The 23422-nt window shown below is 39.3% G+C and overlaps 1 protein-coding gene across 1 annotated transcript; it reads right to left on the bottom strand.

The window, feature by feature from the left end:
• Nucleotides 1-1582: 1582 nt before the first annotated feature.
• Nucleotides 1583-21408, bottom strand: LOC133018511 (RNA-binding Raly-like protein). Its single transcript, XM_061084885.1, has 7 exons — nt 21153-21408; nt 5397-5472; nt 4395-4442; nt 3461-3654; nt 2536-2649; nt 2185-2342; nt 1583-1615 (listed from the first exon to the last, which is right to left on the bottom strand). Exons 1-7 carry the CDS (start codon nt 21406-21408, stop codon nt 1583-1585), a joined length of 879 nt encoding a protein of 292 aa, XP_060940868.1.
• Nucleotides 21409-23422: the final 2014 nt, after the last annotated feature.

Raw genomic sequence — 23422 nt, 5'->3', positions numbered from 1 at the left:
AATGGGGAGAATTTTTGATTTATAGTGTATAACCTTCAGCTGAGTGAGGTTACTTTCCAGAGCAAATTATTTTATTATCTGTAACTTGTTTTGCAATCCTTGAGTAAAAGAAGGCTTTTGAGCAGCAGACAAAACACTACTGTTTTTGGGAGGAACGGGTTTATTTCAAAAACTGTTATCTTCCATAGCTGCGACAGATGCAATGAATACAAATGATGCATAATAAGACACATTTTTAACATGCTAATAGTAAAAAATAGTCATCTTTTGATTACCATAAACAGAATATTAACAGAATTTTAAAATGCACCTTATCGTGTTTAAACAACGTGATGTGCGTACAATACAGTGTGGAGACATTTAAATTAAATTATAAATTACAGACTGTACATTTTCAGCATAATGTACAAATAAAAGAAAATCACATATTTATCATGTATCAAAGAAAACTTGTTCCTCGTACATTCATAATTAGCTCTCTGCCCACGTTGGGGCTCGTCACAGTTTTCACTGCACAGAAACAGAACAAACATAAATCTGCAGTACGACAAAAAGAGGGCATCTCATGGTTCATCTGATTGATTGCGAAATTGTATATTTATGCACAATACAGATCATAATACATTAAGCGCACAATATACCGTAGTGTCCTGATTTTCCAGATAGGCAATCTGTCTGAAGGGAAAATATTGATTGCTGTTTGAAGTTGATCTCGCTGCAGCAGTGTGGAGAATATTGATAACCGGCGTCTTGATGAAGTTCACATCGCGGAGTGTTGTGTTGTAAATTAAGCAAACAAGCAACAAACAAGGTTGTAAAACTCTTTCTTCTGCTGTCACTGCTCTCATTTAATTTCAAATACACCCTCTCGATAAAGAAGGTATTGCTGGTATCTGTTCCTCCAACTTCATGTATTGTAGGCTTCATCTCTTCGGGCGACAAAAAGAAAAGAGAGACAGCAGTGAAAATCGATCCTTTTTGTCAGACTGTTTTCAAGTCATGTGGGTGAAACAACAGAGGGTATGGGGGCTGTGCTTAATGTTAAAATAGACGAATGGTCCTGATATCACCTGAGATAGAAAAACTGAGGACAAACAGTTCATTATGTCATCCACTTAATAGTCTATCATGTTCATTTCCGTTATCGGGGAACCTGAGGACAGCAGGAAGGAAATGTCAGCGACACAAATAGTCTCATCGCTTTGTGTACATGCAAAGAATATCGGCGGATATTTAAATGTCTTTTGACGGAAAGTGCGGAGGAGACAGCGTCGTATCTCTGCGGCTGTTCAGACAGTTGTCAGTGATAACTGCAGAGAACCTGTCTCTCCTTACACTCCCAGATGGAGAGAATGACAAACAGGGTGAAGCATTAAACTGGAAGGGGATGAGCAGTGTGTTTCACTTTCTCGCTTTTGTTTAAAAGCGGAGAAAAAAGCTTAGTAGCGATGCCTGTTGTCTTTAAGTAGGGCACTTAAAGATCTACTGAGAATATGCTTTTCATACTCTATTCAGAAAGTGAAGTGGTAGACAGATTTGTTTCCTTGTTAGGAAAAATAGTACAATTAAATACTGACCTTACTCAGTTGTCAATATCTGATATGTGGTTCTCTATCTGCAACACAAAAACATTTGATTATTGTATTGTTATAGACATAAAAGGAATACAGTCATACATTCTATGTTTCCACTCTGCACCTATACAAACTAAATGTGATATACTGTAATTTATTAGAATTTCTGAGGCAGCTTATAAAATATATTGATTGACATATTTCTCCACAGTGAATAAGGACACAAACAGCTTTATGTAGCTTTAAGTTGTATGCAGCTGATATCAATTGGTAGAAAAGTTTTATTGTGGTAAGTATCTAATAATCTAATTCGTAGGGAGAACAGTCAGCTACAGATGTGCCACTGACTGGCTATTGTAAGAAGCTAAACAATAATAGCTAAATCTTTACATTGACTGTACAGGATCCAAAATAAATTCCTGAAATGTTTATTTCCCTATCACCTGAGATTATGACTTGTAGAATAAACACATACAGCATCATGTGATTAATGGACGTGTGTCCTACACAGACGCACACAGTAACCCGACTGAACACATTATCCTTACAGGGGAACTCAGTTGCCACTCACTCCTTGATGAGACTGGTAATGGCATCTTGTCCTAATTACCATGTCGCTGGTGCCTTCATCTTCAAAGTCATCTTCACCACCGTCCGTCATCTCCCCCGCCTCCACTTCGGCTCTCCCATCCGCTTCCTCACCACCAGAGTGGTCCAGCGCATCACCATGGAGACATTCACACATCTCCTCTTGTTTCCTCTGCATCTCTGGCAAAAGAGGCAAGCAAGAGGGACAAAGACGAGCAGTTAACACCAGAACATAATAGGTTTATTTTAATATTTTCTAAATCCCTTTGTCCTTTTTCCACAAAGCCACTGTGTGTCTTTTCCCCATGTGCTGTCTATATGCAAACTTCCCCAGCAGACGGGTCCCCCCCCCCTCCCCTCTGTCATGTCTTACCGGCGTCAAAGCGATGTTGCCGCTCAATCTTCTCCAGCCTTCCCAGCAGGGAGTCGATCTTGGTCTTGATCTGTGACAGCTCCCTTTTGATTGTTACGAGCTGGTCCGTCTTCACTGTCGGCCAAACATGAATAGTGTTAAAAAGCATAGCAAATGTGATGTTTGACAAGTAGACAGACGCAGTTACAACAGCAAAGCTGCTGCACTGCGGCGCTCTGACGTGTCTCAAAGAGCAAGTTCTTTGCCAGAAATCAGTGTGAAAAAAAGCATGAGGATGAAAGTTTGTGCTATTCCACTATGCTGCATTTGTGACTGCTGATTATTATCTGTCAGAGTATGATCAATGCCAACTTTGGATAAATGGAAGAAATATAATTTCATACAACCTGAATGGTCTTTTTGGAGTTTTGGCCACGTTTCTGCAGTAACAACACAGAACTCTGATCTTTAGTCTTGTGAAGGCAGCGCAATGTGTTACAAACACCTTCTGAAAATTTGGTAAAAAAGTTTGATTTCTTCTCGACGCTCCACCATGGTCACCAGATGTGCTGGCGGCATACCATGGGTTAATCACAGGGCTTTATCACAGCAGAAAATGATGTGGTGAGAATAAACCAAAACAGAGAAGTTGCGGCTGTGACACCTAAACAGAAACATGTCAAAACATTCAGGAGAGCCAAAGTGGTTTGGATACAGTAACTGCCTTAACGGTTGGTTTGTTTACAACCCGGCAAGAGCTGAACCAATTATTCAATTAGTTGCCACAATTCCAGATCTAATCAAATACTCTGGTGTCTAAATTTGTGTTATATTTAATAAAGATAATGGCCAAAACTACAAAAAGGTAGTAATAAACCAGAATGTTTCTGTCAACAGAACAAGAACAAATTAATTGGTCGAACAACAATGGACAAAGAGAACATACGTTTAGGGGCCGTGACGGAAGAGACGGCGTGGAGTGCTCTGGAGGAGGACGAGGAGGAGGAAGAGGAAGAGGAACAGGCTCTGACTGTAAAGGAGGATTTGGCTCTGCGCGTGGAGGGGACGAGTAGTCGTGAACGTTTGATGGGGATCACAGCTCGGGTCGGGGGGGCGACACGGCCGTGAAACTCAAAGAGTCTGAAAACAGATGAAAAATAAAGTTGCAGCAATTTAAGAGAGGAAAAATGTAACACGTGTATTACAGCACAGAAACGCTTTATACGAAGGGAGGGAGCTGTAACTCTGGAATCATTATGGGCAGTGAACACCAGTGTGTCACTGATACTCCTGCGGTGCCTTGATGTTGTTATTCTAGCCACAAGAAATCCTTACAAAGCTCCAAATGGACAAATGCGGCAAAAGATGTCTGAACGATCGGAGGAACATATTGAACAATGCCACGGCCATTCAATCAGATCCTGTTCCCTTTTGCCTACGACATATTAAATTGCCAAAATATCAATAATGACTCAAAGCTGAAGGATTTGACTCTCAGGGATATTGCAAAGCAGAGGAAGTAAACAAACCCATGAAAATGTCAAATGGAAGATGCATTCTTTGCCTTGCCAGTGCAAATGACCAGCCAGGGGACTATCTGACATTCAGTACTCGCCTATGCAGATAAAAGCATCATTAGTAAGCCCAATGGAGAGGAATAAAAACTCGTATGACATTCATTATGCCTGTGATAATGTAGTTACTTCGCCTCAGACAGAAATGGGGCCATTCTGCAGAAAACTCATCCTTGTCTAAGTGGCTGTCTTGAAAAGAGACGAGGGTGAAGGGCCAAAATCAAGACATGGGGATTAAAGAAAGGGAGGGAAAGCAAAAGTTAAAACGGAGTATGAGTTCTATACCAGTGGATCTTTCTTACATACCTGCTGTAGAAATCGTCTCTGTAGTAGTCATAGTCAAACTCATAGCCACTGTGAACAAAAAAATGCATATGTTATTACTCCTGTATTGAATGATTGTGCACATTTTGTGTGTAGCCAGGGCAGAAACTAAATTCTGCCGTCCCTTTAGAAGAGGTAGTTCAGCAGTTTAGGATTTAGTGCTGAGAGTTAAATGAGAAGATACAACTCTTGTGACTTTGCAGTAAACACGATGCCAGCAGCCAATGAGAAAAACTGTGAACCAACATCTCTAAAGCTCACTAATTAACACCCAAATCTTGTTTGTTTTAAACTAATTGTGCAAAAAAAACTAGTTGCCTTTTTATTTGAAATGGTTTATGCTGGAATGTTTTCTTATCAAGCTTAAATTAAGCTGAGCGACTGCTGCCCTGTACAACATAGAATAATATCCTTTGAATCACGTCGGCCGAAGCCTCTCCAGCATTGTAAAACAACAAGACTACATTATTTTCAACACTTGCATGGACAAGAAAACAGGTTTTTGTACATATTACACATAAAGTGTTAACTGTTAATTAGGGAGAGTTTCTTTCTGTATAGATCTATAGATGTAGAACTGTCTCCTTGCTGTAGGTTCATACTTAGTGTATAAACATGACAGTGACATTGGTTGTATCAACAAGCTCTAACAGCAAAAAAGCAATTTCCAGAAAAGTTAACTGTTCCTTTAAAAACTGAAATAAACTGCTGTTGTTTTTAATATCATTGCTCCCGTCACACTTTGCAAACAGAATTTTCTGAGCTTCCAACAAAATGTCAGGAATGAGTGAGTGTGTAATAACAACGGACGCAAGTGGCACTGATAGCACAGGTAGGGAATTGGCTGTTTCCTCCACAAGGACCCGCGGCCTGCCAGCGAGGATTATGAGCACATATTTTACAGACTGTAAGTACAGCAGCAAAAGTAGGTCAGCAAAGCAACAGCCAACATATACAGAGAAATAAGACGAGTTTCACACAAACCTGTAGAGCGACGAGAGAGGCCTCTTGGTGCCCAACTTGGGCCTGTATGGTTTTGGCTCTCCTGCCATGTTGATGTCTGGAAACAAGAAATGGTGATATTGCATGAAAGAGTTTGACCACAACAATGAATCCTTGAAAACATAACTAGTCATCTTAAATGGTTAAAACCAGATTTCCAAAATTCTTTATAAATATTCGTCTTAAGCTGAAATTAGTTGCTACTTTTCTTTGAAAAATAATGATGTCGACCTCCTGGACTGTTGCTCGGATGAAAGATGCGATTGAAAGACTCAACCTTGGGATTTCCTGAAGAGATATCCTTGAGTCTGCTAAAGAAAAAAATGTCATAATATATTTCTAAACAAAGAGGACTATGGATTTGTCCCCCACTTCTTAATCTGAAAGAGCATCAGACAGGGATCTCTCCATAGACAATATAGACAGGAAACATTAGTTAGCTATTGTTAACTGGCTTTTAATCGATAAATTATTTAACTATAGCTTTTAATCGATGATAAACAAGACTGCAACCTTGTTCCACAAATCCTTGAATGAAAAGTGATGCATGCAAGATCTTATTCTCAAAATCTCCATGAACCAAAGACATTTTATTCTCCAAGTGAAAACATAAAATGTACCACAAGCCAGGTGAAATGTTTATAGACAAAAGAGGCAAAATCCAGACGAGGCAACTTTCATTATTCCAACTTTTGAAAATGAAGATTAGCGGTATTAGAGGAAGATTGATGCTGACAGACGTTCAAGGTAAGATTTCTCTAAATCCCTTCTCAGACAAGGACGCATCAGAGAAACCTCATTCACACTGTATTCTAATGAAACTACTATTTTCTCTACAATCTTAGAGAAATTACTTTTATGTGGGGAAAACCTTTTTTTGCACAGACACAGTCGATGTGTCCAGGTGGTACCATAAATTATATTTAACTTTAAAGTTGTCTTACTATAAAATCATCATGGCAATTATTTTAATATAACTCATAGCACTAATTTTAAGTTAGGGGAGCTGTATGTTTTGTAAATGTTACATATTAAACCTATTTTACTTGTGCTACCTGAGTATTTTGGTCAAATAATGATGTGGTAGAAGTTGGGTTAGCTACATAAGATTGAGATAGATAATAACCCTGAGATTTCAGACCAGACACATTGAGGTCAGCGGTGTGGGAACATTTTGATTTACCGCCACCTTAGCTGGAAAGTAACAGTCTGAGCAGTTTCTTGTTACAACTTGGCAAATCTGGGTCCCATGGGCCAGCCGGAACATATACAAACAGTATTTTATGCCCCGTGCCAAAGAGGCACTGAAAAAAGGCTGACATTTACTGTTCTGTAAGATTTGCTCTCTGGTTTTATTTATTTATGCAACTTGCTGCTACGCGTCCATTGCACTTTTGTATGTTCTACTGTATATATACTATATTTTGTATGTTTTTAATGGTGTTGTGTTTCGTATGTAACTTTCGGAGAAGCCAAAGGCAAATTTTCACTGATGCCGACAATAAAGTAAATCTATCTATCTATCTATCTATCTATCTATCTATCTATCTATCTATCTATCTATCTATCTATCTATCTATCTATCTATCTATCTATCTATCTATCTATCTATCTATCTATCTATCTATCTATCTATCTATCTATCTATCTATCTATCTATCTATCTATCTATCTATCTATCTATCTATCTATCTATCTATCTAATTATCTATCTATCTATCTATCTATCTATCTATCTATCTATCTATCTATCTATCTATCTATCTATCTATCTATCTATCTATCTATCTATCTATCTATCTATCTATCTATCTATCTATCTATCTATCTATCTATCTATCTATCTATCTATCTATCTATCTATCTATCTATCTATCTATCTATCTATCTATCTATCTCTTATTATATAGAATATTGGAGATAAACACTGTTTTTTAATTAGGTATTTTTAACTGATCTGCAGTTCGGGATGACTCTTGAACTTGCCAGGCCAGATTCAGTACATTTTCAACTTTCACCTACACAAGGAGATCACACCGGCTAACCCAAGTTTCACAGAGCAAGAACAGAGGCCAAATTCTCCATCTTCCAAATGATTACCATCGGAATAAGCCGCTTTTTTAAGGTAAAAGAAAAAGTAGCATGACTAAATCAACTTTTAATGAGTTTCTGTTGGTTGGATCTGTCTATACACCTAAAGGCTACAATGTGATGAGACCGGCAGGTGAACTGAGGTCGAATTCACTGAATAATTTACAGAGACCTCTTCGGTCCAATGTTTTCCTCCAAGAAATGAAAAACGAACAGAAAGGCAGACATTTTAAAGAGAGTTTCAAGAGTTTTAAAGCTCATGAGACAAAAAGTAAAGTAAATGTAAGGGCAGAAGTCTTACTCAGTAATACAACAGAACTTGAACAAATGTATTCAAATGCATTAGTGGAATTCAATGACTCATCTGTACTTTCTGTCTTCTGGATTTCTTGTACGTTTTGCGTTTGTGTATTTTCTTTTCACCTTCTGTAACTATAACATTATTGCATCAACTTATTTGTTTAAAAACACAATAAATAAAATGCAAAATATTTATATATATATATATATATTTATTACAGAATAGAATCCTAGTAACATCATACAGGTTAAGATTAAAAGACTTAGATGAAAAGATGTACTTTACCTATTGAATAAATAATCAATAGATGATCGTTCAAAAACATATATATTAGGACAGCAATCCTTACTCAGTGTAACGACCGAAAATAATTCTTTGAATACATCAGTTGACTTTAGTGACTCATCTGTATGCAGCCCGTGGCTCCTCCAGTGACTGACAGCAGCCTCTCTACCTGCAGAGAGCTTTAAACCGGGCTGGTATCACTGCATTTAGTCTGTCGGCTTGTCGTCAGGGCTTTTTGCTCAAACTCAGCTCAATCAGCCTTGAAAACACGGCTCAAGGTCAAACACAGAAACGCAAACAAATATCTAACACCCCCCTCCCACTCACACACATGTAGACACACACTGACAAAAGCCGCACGGATCCCCGTTTGATAAATGAGTCCCCCCCCCCCCCCTTGACGGCTTCAAAAAAGTTGCACGGATAAAACATCAGCTTTTGCATCAACTGCCCTGGGGATCCAGTTACTGTCATGACAGGAGCTGGAGTTGAGTCAGTCGGCTGAACGTGTTGCAGAGGTTGATAATTTAGTCCCGAGCTGCCACGCTAATGTGCTGAGCTCGTGGATTTAACATCTTTAAAATATCAGACACTACAGTATGCATGTGTTTTTCTTTGATCCTGTTGTCACACGCACTCCGGTCTTTGTCACACACACACACACACACACTAATTAGGACTTTGTATTGACTTCCATTCAGCCTAACCAAACCCTATCCCTAACCTTAACCAGGACTTCAGCAATGATGATTTGCTTCATTAGGACCACTCACTAACTCACACTGGATTGGGGATGCATTGGGAGCGTTCAGGTGCACTGGGACATCTGTATCATTATCATTATGCTCCACGAAGACGTGAGGAACGGTTTCCAATATAAAGCCTGCTCTCCTTTGGTCCCCTCCTTGGGTCATTAAAGAGAGAGCAGAGAAATAAAAAGCACTCTGAAACGAGCACTGCCACCCCACAACCCCCCCCCCACCCAACCCTGTACGACAGACACATACTGAGGCTCTGATTAATTACAGTCATTATAATAATCATATACACAAATGGCACGTATGCCTGAGTGTGTGCATGTGTGCTCGCAGACTGACTTGTTTATGCCTGCATCCATAAAAAAGTTGTGCCTGGAGATAGAGGAGATAGAAACTGTTGCTAAGCAATAGCCACTTAGGACTTGATTGATATTGTAAATTGTGTGCGGCATCGCACTGAGGGGTGATATAAAAAGTGACTTCATGCCGAAGCCATTATGAGCAAGTTGGCTGCAGCATATTAACATCGTAACACACGTAGCGACAACATAAAATGTCAAATGTGAGCTCCTGAGCGCTGGTTAAAATTTTAGCCGCAGGTGAAAGCTTTGCTTTGACAGGGTGTATTTGAGCAAGGCACTTTATAATGACTGCAGACGGTGCAGACACAAAGGTTTGTTGCCACTGCTCCACAGAGTGAGTTTATGTGTGAGATATGAAACCAGTGTGGGGCTATAAAGAGATAGTATCTTATGTGCAGTTCTGTGTAAATGATCCTGCTGGACCCATTTACAGGCGAATTTAACAGTATGAATTAAATATTTACTGGTTCCTGATGAATATACAGGGGCACAAAACAAGATCAGGTGGTACAAATTGGGCATTTTAGTGGAAAGGACAAATTAATCATACTTTATATTTCTAAATACTCGGCACCTTTAGGGTACACAAATCTGAAATTTGAGAATTAATTTGTACTTACTGTGATTTAATGAAAAAGATGAGAAAACACTATATTACATATTACAACGTTCACCTATTAACCCTCATTATTGTGGTATGTAGGAGAAAATACAATATAGAAGAGCAGCGCTCAGATTTTTGTGCTATTAGCTGCAAACACTCATTAATGTGTCTTCTACTTCATTATGACTTGGAGTAAGATATGAGTCGACAGTTCATGTTTATCCAGCACTCACTGCAGCAGTGTGTAGAGAATACATGTACCTGCATTATACTATTGTATACGTGGGAGGAAAACTTTGAAACAGCTTCACACCTCTGAAAAAAGCTCATAAACCCAGCATTCTCCATGTTAATGGATGGGGCATGAGCCAAGCTAAAACAACTAAGGTACAGGTTGTATAAATGTTTTTAGTTGTTGTTGTAGTTGATGTTATATAAAGGGGGTGAAATGTCATGATTGGCCTTTATATCCAAGATATTATGGCTTCATTTCCATATGGTGGAAGGGAGTGGAGATCCGTCGTCTATCTTTATATGAAGTCTATGGTTTGTCCACACAAGAAAACCTTATAATGTTATTTTTAGATATTTAATCAGCTGTTAATGTATACAAATGGATTAGTGAAGTTTTGACAGTCAGGGGAAGTTAATATTAAGGTTATCTTATGCATAAATTTAACTTACTGTTTACAAAGTGCTTCACACATGAAAAAGACGACAAAAAGTTTTAGTAAATAATAACATATAAATCAAGAAAAACCTTTCATATCAAGGCAAAAAGCAAACGACCACTTTGAGAAAACTAATACCAGAGATGGATTTATTTTTATTCCTAATATGATAATAATAGCAGCAATTTCCACAAGCCCTAAGCAACAGCTCTAACACGCACTGTAACACCCCCTCACAGATTAGTTTTGCTTTTTCCTGCTAAGTCTGCAGTAGTTTTTAAATCTCCGGGGTCAAAAGGAAGTGTGGTAACACCGTCTACCCTCATCTATGTACGAGATGAAAGCATCAATCTCAGGTTTTACAAGAGCTCGTTTTGACAGAGCGCGTCTCCCGGCGAGGATGCGGCTGAGTTCAGTAACAGATTTATTCATCCAACACTGCAAGAATACAGTCATCACCACCTCAGGGTGCACTGACTCAGTTTGTCTTCATTCATATTAATGAATCTTTGCTAAATTACCTGCGAGTCTGTTGTTACTGAATGTGTGTGTGTGTTTGTGTGAGTTTCCATTTTAGCTGGATATAGACCTCATCAGCTCAGCCTGCCCTTGAGCTCCAAGTCTCTGGGGGTGTGGAGGAGTCGTGAGAGCTGACGCACGCACACAAACACAAACACACACACACACAAATTGAATTGGTCCACTGGGTTGAGCTTAGTTTGAAAAGGAGAAAGTGCCTAAATAACTTAAGAGCCTCTTGTGCTGCTTCTAGTTAGCTAGACAGCAGCTGAATGCCAGTACATGGCCTGTGGTAATTCCCATCGGTAACAATACATTGGAAAAGACTTTACATAGCAAATGGGCTTTTTAACCACGTCCTCCTTCATCTACGGCTCTTAGGAAACGTGTAACGGAACTAATTGGGAAATCTAAGTGGTTATCCATGTTTAAATTGGTGCTTTCTGTGCCTTTACGACTGAGGGGGTATACGTGAAGTTTTAAATTAGCTCCGGGAAAGAAATGAGACAATGGATTTCTTTTGGCAGACAAGCCATCACCTCTGGCACATAACAAACTCCAGCTCCGCCACGGCATGCGTCCTGAGAGCAGGTGAACAGTATTTGATTAAGAGATCATCCGGGCCCCTGTGTGAATACAAATGTGCGACTCTCAGACATCCTGCACGACAGCGGTGGCAAATTCAATCTACCGCGTGTTCTCACACCCTGTAAATCTGACAGGGACGAATGGAATAATCTTCAATCTTGGCTCAAGGGCGAAGGCTGCGTCGTCCTTTTTTATTACAACTGAGAGAGTGTTTTTCTCGAGCAAGGCACCGTGAGTGACAGGTGTAGAAAGCAAATGTGTTTCTGGGTATGTGCCTTTAACGAGTGCTATCTGACGAAAGAAAAATGGATCAGGCTCAAGGGAATCACCTGATGTTAATCAATGACCAAAATAATTGTTGAGATATCCAGAATCTATACATCATATAGTCAAAAGTGAAATATAGATTTTTGATACAACACTTTACTTCAATTCGTATTAATGAGAATGTAAACAGATAGTTTATGTTTGAATTCAATTTTTTTACAATTTCTTTAATAATATACTCTATTTGAATTTCAACAGCTCAAAATGTGACTAAAGATATTTCAGGTGAAAGATCTCTCCGGTCCAAAATAAATTTCAGAAATTTGTATATAAGTGAGGAAAATCAGACACATGCTGCGTGCTTAGACCATTTCCCTTACAAGCAGGGAGCAGATCCATCTGTCGAGCGTCCAGACATCCAGACACTTCCAAACACGTCTATTTAAATTACTCTGTCAACCCTCTGTGAGCTGATGCCCAGATCGACAGCATCTCCACTGATTCCATTCAGGACGAGCACCCCGAGGCGTTAACGGGTTTGGTTATGGGTGGGACTTGGATTAATTGCCTGACAGCCTGTCCTTCCTTAATTAATATCTTGTACTTTGCTCCTTCGTCCTCTTAAGGAAAATGGCTACCTGGAACAGTGTGGACGTGTTTGGCAGCTCCACCACAAACTCCTGAGCTTCGGATAAAATAATTTTCATTAGACCTGCTGAGCTATAATCAATTAAGCAGGACGTGATGTGGGATTTCTATATTTTAGGGTTGGATGGAGTCAATTTATCTCACTGGGAATGTCGATCAAATCAAAAGAGCACATCACCAGCAGAGAAGTTGAAATTTTGATGCTGCTGAGGTTCATCCCAACGTTAGCTTGTGTTGATTTTTGCATTAAATCATAATGAGCGTATTGCTGTAGCCTGAGGTGAAGATAATTCCGTCTTTCATCTCTCCTGAGCTGCTCCCGCATGCTTCCTTTTTTTCTCTTATGATTTTAATCTTATGATCTAATGATGCAAGTTTGTGGCTCTTAAGTGCAACGCTTTGAAGCGTTTTATCCATTAGAGGCCGTCCCTCACTTCCACCTTAACGTCCGCTTGTTAATCCAAGCAGGCAGCTGGAAAAAAGACATATCTACAGCTGCCACCTGCTCGGAACTACTGGTACATCTGCCTCCTCGTTCATGAGCTGACTGCGGAGGCTACACGGTGAGGAACAACTGGAAACCATCGCACACGCTGCACATCACACATCTGTACTGTGAGATACACAATGATTTTGGCAATATTTGATCAATTGGCAGAATCTGTGGTTCAAAACCTGAGGGTCATGACCCCAAGAGTTAAATTCAACCAGTTGTAAGAAGATTACGAGGATCCCAAAGCAGAAAATACATGTTTTTAACATAAGAAAAACCAAGAGATACAAGATCCTCAGATTTTTTTATTTTTGTTTAGTTGCTACCGGATCATTTGTCTGATGTTTCTGTGCTTTAAAAGACTAATCTCATTAAACAAGGTGAAAGAAATCTTAGGTTGAAGTGGTAACAACTTGAAGGGGTGTTGTAGGGTGCAAATTGCAAAGGTGTCGTCATCACTTTTATAGCATCTCCAACAACACAAATTGTGATACTGGACCAATACTCTAAAGATGTTTATATAACTTTGAACACATTGTGCTGCGGAGATTTTTCATGACGCTGATAAAACAGACAAGGCTGCTATTTCAAAATAAACCCAGGAGCTGGATTTCCTTACGTCTTTCATTGGACACTTGACTAAAACACCCGTCTCAATGTAACACACAGTGATAGTGATTATTATTTGCAGCCCCACTTAAGGGTGCTATTTATAAATATGGATGAAAAGATTTGAAATGCAGAACACATTCAGTGTATGAACACCTGCCACCGATCATAAATCAGCACATATAGATGTTAATATATGAGATTTATTCATCCACAGATGCAAAGCGTGCACAAATCTTTCCACCAGCACTGTGCGTCACAGGTGAGATCATACACACACACACACACACACACACACACACACACACACACACACACACACACACACACACACCTGCAGCTGCCAACCATCCAGACACACAGTCCATTGCTCACAGGCTCCACTGCAGTGGTTTCTGAAAACACAACTTTTCTTGTCACAGAAGCAGCACACTAATTGTAACACTAAGTGCAGCCACAGAATAGATGACGCCCTTTAGGCAGCACTCTGCCGCCTGTGATCAAATCACAGAGAAAAATGAGCCTCTCAGACATTTCCTGTGAAAACCACAAAAAAACTGGCAGAAAAAGGATTTGCTTTTTCCGAATTCATAAATTATAACCATATTAGACGTATTAATGATGATCCTGTATGATTTATATGGCTGCAACCAAAGATTAATTTCCTTATTGATTAATCTACTGATGTAAATTTGTCAGAAAACTGTGAAAGAAGCTTGTTATGATTTACCATCACCTAAAGTAGATGTGTTTAAATGTTTTTTTTGTAATCCTAAAAACACAGATATTCAGTTTGCAGCCATATTCACACATGATGAAGAAAAGCACTGAGTCTTCACATGGGAGCAGCCGAATATTTTGGAATCTTTGCAAACTGATAAGATGAATCGATTATCAAAGTAGTTGAGTCGTTTTCTAATCGATTAATCACTGCAGCATCCGTGATCTGATCATCCATGATCTATTTAAACTACCAAGCAGAAGTTAAATGTGCCTTTTAAGGTGACATAAGTATTATATATTTATTTCTTTGCAAGAAATGCCACATTTAGCCAACATGCACGGAAAAGAAGCACGATGCATGCGACACAGACTTCAGACACATGACAGAAAAGCGCCATCGCTGTGTTTTAACACTTAACAACAAGTTCCTCTGAACAGCTACTGTCATTCTTAGCCCGATAAAGAAGTTAAAATCAGCTGAAATGAAATCTCACTCGCACTAATTGAAGTGAAGCTCCTGCATCAATCAACTTATAATCATCCTCTCAAACATTCCAGAAAAAATGAATCAACTCCTCCACCTGCCTCGTCACATACTCACATCTGTGGTTGCGACGCCTGCCTTTGTACATGGTCATGTTGAGCAGGAGGAGGCTGGTGGAAGAGAAGCTGAGCTGAGATCCACTTTTCTCCTCTATGGGTTTTAGCCTCTGACAGACTGATGCTGCTGCTCCAGCTGCAGACTCTCAGCCTCAGACCATACCATCTGTCAAACTGGTTCAGGGGGAAACCTCTCCTCCAACACTCCACTCAGCCCCAACAGCAGGAGCACATATTCAACCACAACATCCCTGTCTTTTTCACAGTGTGTCGACACGGATTAGACGAGGGGAAATTACATGATTACAATTTCTTTATGGGAGGAAAGAAAAAAAATGCTCCCACAATTTCCCCCTGTCTCCCATTACATGCTGGAGTCAAGTATTTCATTTTAAAGTGTAGTCCAGAAGAAAGTTTACTTCCCTGATTATAAGAAATACAAAATTGTGTGTGTATATTTATAGATAAAACAAGGTAGCCGGCATTTTAGTGTCCATGTCACCCAGAACCCCTCAGAAAAGAAAGCATCCTAAATGTTTTAATAGTTTAAATATTTCCCAGTTTAATTTCATAAACTTCTATTACTTATTTACTGGTCCAAAAGAAGCCCTATTTAAAGTGTGCTTGTAAAAAAATGTAAGATTCATTGTCAGTTAACTCACAAATTATTTAGTCAATTTAATATTAGCAAACATATATGGAAAATTCCTATTACAAGTCCCCACATCCCAATGTTACTTTGTTGAATACATTTTTCTTACTGATAAATACCTGCTTTCCTAAACAACTATCCTTTACTGTTGTTTTTTGCTAATAGAGAAGGGGTGGGCTTTATGTTTGATGCTACAAGCAGCCACTAGGGAGCGATAGAGACCTTTTAACTTCTATGAAGGGGAGCTGATGGTGAGAGTGTTGTTAGTAAACATCAACCTATACAAACATGAAACAGACTAACATTAGTATTTATTCTGACGTTAACTTTACTTTGAGCTCAGTTTTATTCGCCCCCAACTCCTGAGGAAAACATCTGGCTCCATTATCTTCTGCAGCTAAAGTCTCTGAACTGTGTCAGGTGCTGAAACTGACTCTGTGAGAGATGTGAGAATGAACCAAATGCATAAAGCTGTGGGCTAGACAACAGAAACAAAGAGCCTAACATGAGCTGAGTCATGAATCCCTGTAGCTGAAACTAAATTTAAACAAAACAATGAGGCATGAATGAGTGGATCTATTAGTCAAATTCAGAACATGCATATGGATTTTCACAAATAAATTCTAGCAGCTACAGGTTATTTCAATACAAAGAGTGTCAGGCTGAATACATATATACACATATGCATATTCATTTAAGCATTGAGTCTTTGCACATTTTTGATTTGTGGATGTTTTATTCATGTGTGAATTCACTTATTTAAAGCTTGTGTTTACACGAGTACATCGATGGAAACATATTTTTCCAATATGTAAAATATATTTTTTTACCATCTCTGTTAAACATGTGTAAAGAGCAATGCTTTAACAAGGGCATTTAGATAAATAAACACATAAAAAGAAGGGATTTCTGGTTCATGGAGCATAATTAGCATTTGATGATAAAATATAATAAAAATGAGAAATGATCAGAATAAAAAAAGAAAGGGGGCAGAGGTAAATTCCGTGGAGTAGATTATTTGAAAATCAAGAAAAAAAGTCACAGAATTAACTGCTATTCAAAAAACAGCAAATTAACAAGAGGCTCTCATTTGATATTCAAGCTTCATATCAGAGAATACAACCTGTTCTCTGTTCAGTTCAAACCTGCAGAAAAATCCAGTTTGACCTCACCAGTCAAACAACAGAGATTCATCCCCTGCAGGAGCGAATTAGTTTCCTACTGCGGTCATTCATCTCTGCTTTTTAAATTTCATTTAAAGTGGATGGGCTGTGGACTTCAGAGACAGATTGAAAGAGCAGGGCGCCCAGGGGGGGGGGGGGGGGGAAGCAGCCTTCTGAATTCCCAGCTGTTGCAGCACTTGGACTCTGTTATAGATGAAGCCTTGTAATTGTAATATCTAATTACACTGACACGGGGCTTGGCAGCTGTCTCATGCGCAGCGTGACATCTTAATACTTCCCCAGCTCCTTTGTCCTGGGTAAGAAAAGACCGGAAAAGTGAAATCTCATGAAAGATAGAAGATTCGCAGCTTCAGGGCCAGTCACTGAAAATTAAACATCAATGTCCTCAACCATTGTCTCATTTTGACACGTTTGGATAAATATCAAAAAGACTTTTATTTTTGTTTCATGTGGAAAACTGTGAAAGACAAAAACTAAAGTGTCAGCTATGTGCTTGTGATCTCTGTTTTCTTTTTAATTCAGGAAGATTATTCCGGGTTAATTCTATTATTTATTTGACTCAAAAATATAAAAACAATCTCTTTTAAAAAAAAATCTAAAAATCATGGGATAAAATTACAAAAGTAAAATGGTGGTTTAATATTCTGCACAGAGGATTCCTGCAGGAGTTTGAGGACTGAGGACATAAATGAATCAGACATGCTGAGGGACAGTGTGTCCCAGACGTGATCCCTCTCTCTCAGCACCATCTAGTGGTCAAGCACATGGAAAATTCATAAGTAGGCAAAAACTCCAGTTAATGTTTCAGTTAAAGTTAATATATTTAATCATCACATCTTAAAAATAGCTTTTAATCGACCATATTTATTTTATATTGACTTAATGTATTCATTGCAATTTCCTGTTGTTTTAATCTTGTGAAGCAGTTTGTTAGATAAGATGAGATAAGATAAGATAAGATAAGATAAGATAAGATATAAATAAATAAATAAATAAATAAAATATAGAAACAGTCCCAAACTCAAAAAAAGTGTCTGAACATTTTTCCAAACTTACCACTAATTTTCCAGGTATTTATGTGAGCGTTTATCAGCTTCATATCACAAACTAGGGGCTGCTTTCCAGGGGGCGCTGTTGAGCCATTTTGCCAAGCCCATTTCAAATTACTCCAGTATAGCAAAATATCCGTAAGTCTTGAATTTCCTGCAACGTTTCATATCCTTTTTGAGCATGTCTAGACCCTGAAAAACTCCCCCAAAGGAAAATAATAATAATACAAATCCTTACAGTTTCAATAGGGCCTCTCACCATTCGGTGCTCGGCCCTAATAAAGACCTAATTAAACCAGTGATTTAATATAATGTTCTGCAGTAAGTATTTCAGCCACAGGGAGGCGCTCAAAGACCAAACCAGAGGGCTGTCACACGTGAAAACTCCAGCACACAATAAACTGACACGAGGCAAAGCATATCAAACTAAACACAGATTTAAAGAATGAACCTTAAATCATCAATTCATCTATGCTGAACTGTTGAATCTGGGATTTAACCTTCTCTTTTGCCCTTCGTCACCAGCAGACGTCTTCATCAGGGTTTAAAAAGCTGCCGTCTCAGGCCAAACACCAGTGTGATCGAAAGTCACTGTTGTTTGTATGAACTAAATAAATCAAATAAATAAAGCGAGTGAAGCCCATGTGGGACACTCCAGCAGCTCACTGAGTGCTCGAGAACATAACAGGTTTGATACCGACCTCGTGACCCCTCCGGTCGCCCGTCTTACCTCTGCACAATCATCCCTCGTGTCACTCCTCCCTGTATGTAATTTAATAAAGCAGGAACGCGTTGAAGAAAATATCAAGAATTCAAATCTCGTGCCGACCGCTCGCACCTCTGGCAAAACAGATCCCCGAGTTTAATCAAATATGAGGTTCATGTTTAAAAGATAAGACTCCAGGGGTTAAATCTCACAGTGGCAGCTGAATAAAAGCAGAAAAGATCATTTCCAAAGCAGAGACGTTACCGCGGGCGCCTGTAGGTTTACCTCTGACACTTCAGGTGCATTGTTAATGTCCTGAATTCATTGTGTGTTCTTGTGGGTTTACAGGAACACCATGAAGACAGTGGTGCTGCATTATCACACTGTGTGCAAAGGAGCATCCCACATCGGCTTATGCATAGAGTCGTGGTCTGAATGAGTTTTGAAGCTTTCGCTGCGTTTGTTGTGTTAGCTGAGATCTGCTCAGCTCGACGCCATTAATAGAGCTTCCTGTCTCTCGGGACAAACCGCAGTGTAGCTGTTGTGTGTCTGAGGTAATGTAACTGTGTTGTGGTTTGTCAGTGTACATAACAATGAGAGGAGCAGTAAGTGGAAGCAATGATGTAGACGGGACCCGTGAACATGTGCTGACGACAGAGTGAAGTGTTGTGGCAGCATGAAACTGCAGAGTTTTAGCCTCCATGCTAATGACAACCAGAGGCCAGAAGCATTTTGTTTTCAAGTTGTGCGTCCGTCCCGTGTTTGTGAACGAGATATCTCCAGAGCGTCCCAGGGGAATTTCTTCAAATTTGGTACAAACTTTCCGTTGGGCTCCATTATGAGCTGGTTACATTTTGGTGGTGAAAGGTCACTGTGACCTTATGATCACATCACCTCTGAGTGAATTTGGTAAAAACATTCACTTTGATACAAAGATTAAGGAATTAGTAGTTGGAGGTCAAAGGTCAAGGTCACAGAGACCGCTTAGAACTCTTTTTTATCTTGCAAACATGTTATCTTGGGACCGGGAGTCCTTTCAACTTTGGCACAAATGTTAATTTACACTCACAGATTAAATGATTCGATTTTGGTGGTCAAGGGTCTTAGGTCACATCATTTGACAGTTAATATGTTTTCTTTTTGTTTGGAGTTAATTTAAAACTTGTCTGACATCCTGCTAACATGCATAGTTGCTTAGCATGAGTGCACTTATGTTGCTCCTAATCCAAAACTACCAACTACTAACACAACCCTTAGCTCACGGCCAGTCACTTGAGTTCATCTAGTTCCACTTAAGATTTAGAGTATCTGTCCTAATAAGGAAATAATATCTCTCAAGTAAAATAACGGTGAATCAAATCACTGTGAACTGAAGTCGTCCCCACAGTTTTAGCACTGCCGCATTTAATTTCACAGCCGAAATGCATGAAACTGTCCGAATGCAGGGTGGAATTTCAGATTTGACCCTGCAGCGCTCTTATTCATATTTAATGAGAGAGCAGGGCTCAAGGAGGACTTTTATTTTGCTATGGAGGGGGCTGTGAACTAATCAATAAGTAATATAAGGAAGATTTACAGGGATCCATTGAATGCCCATGAGGACTGAGCTGTGAACGTTTCCTCCGTGATGCAGCTTGTCTGTCGTCCCAGTTTCTCCTCGTCTTCTCACTCTTATCTTTCTGCCTGCGCTCGCCTCGTGTCCTCGCCGCAGCCTCGCCGTGTTTAACTCCTAAAACTGGGTTCCCTATCTCTGCATCTGCACAGCGGCTGCACCGCTCCAGCTCAGGATTATTCGAAGGTTTTTCTGATCAAATTTAAGATTGCCGGCAAGATCTGTTGCAGAACTTTTGACCATAAGCAGTGGGAGCAGATGGTAACTTCAGGTTTTTAGCAATTCAAAGTTAGAGTTCAGCCATTAACTTGAAATAAGGTGTTTTAAAGCCTCTTGCTGACGGTTTCTCTATCAAATTTACAATCCTGAAGCTCGTATTTTATAGAATTACTTTTATTATAAGTATCGATCCCTGTGTTATGGCTCTTGCTTTGCTTTTAAATTTATTTCTTGTTTTGTTTTATTGCTTTCCCAGTAAACTGATGCGTTTTTATGCAGTGCTTTTCTGTTTTATAATGAGCTTTTGAAAAATACTGCAGATAAAGGATTTTAATGATCATATTACACTTTTCAGTCATCTACACATGCACTCTGTGTAATTGTTTATTATTTATAGGTTTTCAGTAAAACAGTTACTGGTTAACTTTGACCACGATACTGGGGAAGAAGCTGAATAGGTAAGGAATGACTTTAGGGGCAAAATGTTGTTTTATGAGGGATCTAATGAATGAGTTGTTGCTGTTGAACGAAACATCAGGCTTAGGTTAAGGATTGAAGGCTGTTGCCGTAGCTAACAAAATTTGATATGCACATTTATATAATGCTATTATTGATATCTTTTTGGGAAGGGTGGAAGAAATACATAGAATATAAATAAATATAACTTCTTCTTGTTCGACCATTTTACCCTGAAAGTTCAGTGTAGTTTCTAGTTTTCTTCTCCAATGCATTTGAACTGTTATCGATGATTTAACCAGACATGAATCATTACATGTTGCCCATATGAATCACATTACCTAGTGATTGTCCGGCGATGACCCTGGTGTTCTCCCCGGCCACGGCCACCCTGGCGTTCCTCTCGCTGGCGTACTGGACGAAGGCGTAGCCCTTGTGCACCGAGCAGCCGAAAATCTTCCCGTACTTGGCGAAGATGGCCTCGATGTCGCCCTTGGTCACCACAGCTGTGTTGAGGTTGCCGATGAAGACGCGGGAGTTGAGGGAGCGTGGGTCATTCTTGTTGGTCACGTTGCTGGTCTGGGTCTTCCCAGTCATCCTATACCACGTGCAGCACTGCCTGCTGGGACACACAGTCGGACACTGCTCAGAAAGCTGGAGAGGTTAGAGGTCACACGCAGGAAACCAAAGAGTCACGTAAACTCTGAAAGCAGTTCTTCCACATCAGAGGTTAAATCATCTGTGCAGTTTTGGATGTGCTGTGCTGTCTTATATGTTTTTGTAATTCATTTTTAAAAGTAAAACTAATTCTATAACTGGTCATCAGCAGCTTATTTTACATTTAGGAAGAAGAAGAGGACTCATACAGAAACATTTACTGTTTTTGCTGCATCAGGAAGCTTGGAATGCAAATCATAGGTTGTTCAATTGTGTTGCTGTTGCACGTGTATTACACTGACGCCTGTTTGTGTTTCAGATGCAAATCCTTGATTAGAATGTTATAAAGTCATGTTCGGTGGGAGCCTTGTTTTCACATTGCATTACCTACAGGAGACGATGCTGTTTGCTCCCCACCGCTGCAGATAATTACAGGTTTTATATGAGATGAGAATATTATCATAACACTGTTTTCTCCAAATCCACTGGAGGCTCAAAACAAGTTTAATTTACAGGGATTCATTCGGAGCCACAAGTAGTGATGCTCCTGATGAATCAATTGATCAGTTGGTCCATAAAATATCAGAAAAAAAGTAAGAAGATGTCCATCACAGTTTCCCAAAGCAAAATCTTATAACCAATATTTTATTAACTAATTGATTTCTTGATACATTACTTAAATGATCCGTTATTTCTTTAGTTCATGAATCGCAGAAAACATAGAAATACTTCCATGGGTGTTTCCCACAAAAAAAATACTTTAATGATGACACAAAACAGAAAACAAATCTCCCTCCATCTCTTCAATTCAGCCTTAAAATGTCTCATGATAGATCATTCAAATAGTAATTTTCTGTGGATTGACTAAGAAGCTCTTTTGTTCAAATTACAGGTTTTGACCAACCTATAATCTTATATTAAGAAATCAATTTGTCGACTATGAGGGACTGAGAAATATAGTTAAAATCAACATTTTTACATTTTTGGCATTTGTTCTTAAAATTGTCTCAAATGATTATTAAACTGGTCGTCTCAACTAATTGATTCTATAATCCACTAATAGTTTCCGCTGCAGTATATCTCAACACATGTAGTGGTCCCCTCTGTCTGTGAGGAACATCACTGGGATCCTTTGTGTTCTGCAGGAGCGGAGAGGGACTGTGATATGACAGCTGTGATTCAAACGTGTGAATTTGACAGATCTCACTCTATATATATATATATATGAGCTGTGGTTCCCACGTTTGAAAATAGCACAAGTCACAAGGTACTTGCAGTTTCACCTGTTTTTTTCTTTGTTGGTTCCATGCGCAGTAAACCTGCTCCGACATCATCAGGGTATTCGTAGGTCATATTTTGTGTAATGCACATGTAGTTACTTGTATTTAACGAGAAGATTTCCAGGTTGAGATATATCTGATGACATTTTGGAGGAGAATGGCCCTTCGGATTTAAAGTAGAGTAAACTGCCTATAGCTGCAGTTTCAGGAGATTATATAAGATTCCGTACAATTGGCAAAATTCCTGCTTACACGTTAATGTACCACAATCAATAATATGATAAAGCAGGATATAGGTTTCTGCAAATTAAGCATCTGAGTGCTTCAACTTGTAATAGAGTACTCTACCAAACGTACTCACTCATAAGTACTCGGTCGTGCACCAGTAACAGCTTCATCACTTCCAAACAGAAACCAGGTCAACACAAAGAAAGAAAGGAGGATTTGAGTGGACACTTCAAACACATTTGCCTGCAGACATAATTCAGACAGATAATCTCAAATGAGCCCTGAAGCGATTTCTGTCTACACATCACCAGTCCTTCACGAGCTTTGTACGCCCCCTGCAGCCTGCACTGTTTGCTCCCATAATGCCACAGGCCTCTGGGGCGGATCCTCACAGTGATTCAGAGGAATTTGACACATCCACTCCAAGATGAGGCAGGAAACCTGTC

The sequence above is a fragment of the Limanda limanda genome, chromosome 13 (assembly GCF_963576545.1).
Source record: "Limanda limanda chromosome 13, fLimLim1.1, whole genome shotgun sequence".
NCBI classification, from domain to species: Eukaryota; Metazoa; Chordata; class Actinopteri; order Pleuronectiformes; family Pleuronectidae; genus Limanda; species Limanda limanda.
The sequence above is the reverse complement of the archived record's forward strand: the minus strand, read 5'-3'. Positions and strand labels throughout refer to the sequence as shown.

Bases quoted from the DNA above. Each gene is read 5' to 3' on its own strand.
- LOC133018511 (XM_061084885.1), bottom strand. From the start codon at position 21,408: ATGACTGGGAAGACCCAGACCAGCAACGTGACCAACAAGAATGACCCA. The intron at 4,443-5,396 runs GTTTGTGTGAAA...TTTTGTTCACAG, and splicing joins CCTCTCTCGTCGCTCTACAG to TGGCTATGAGTTTGACTATG. The intron at 2,343-2,535 runs GTAAGACATGAC...CTCTTTTGCCAG, and splicing joins GCAACATCGCTTTGACGCCG to AGATGCAGAGGAAACAAGAG.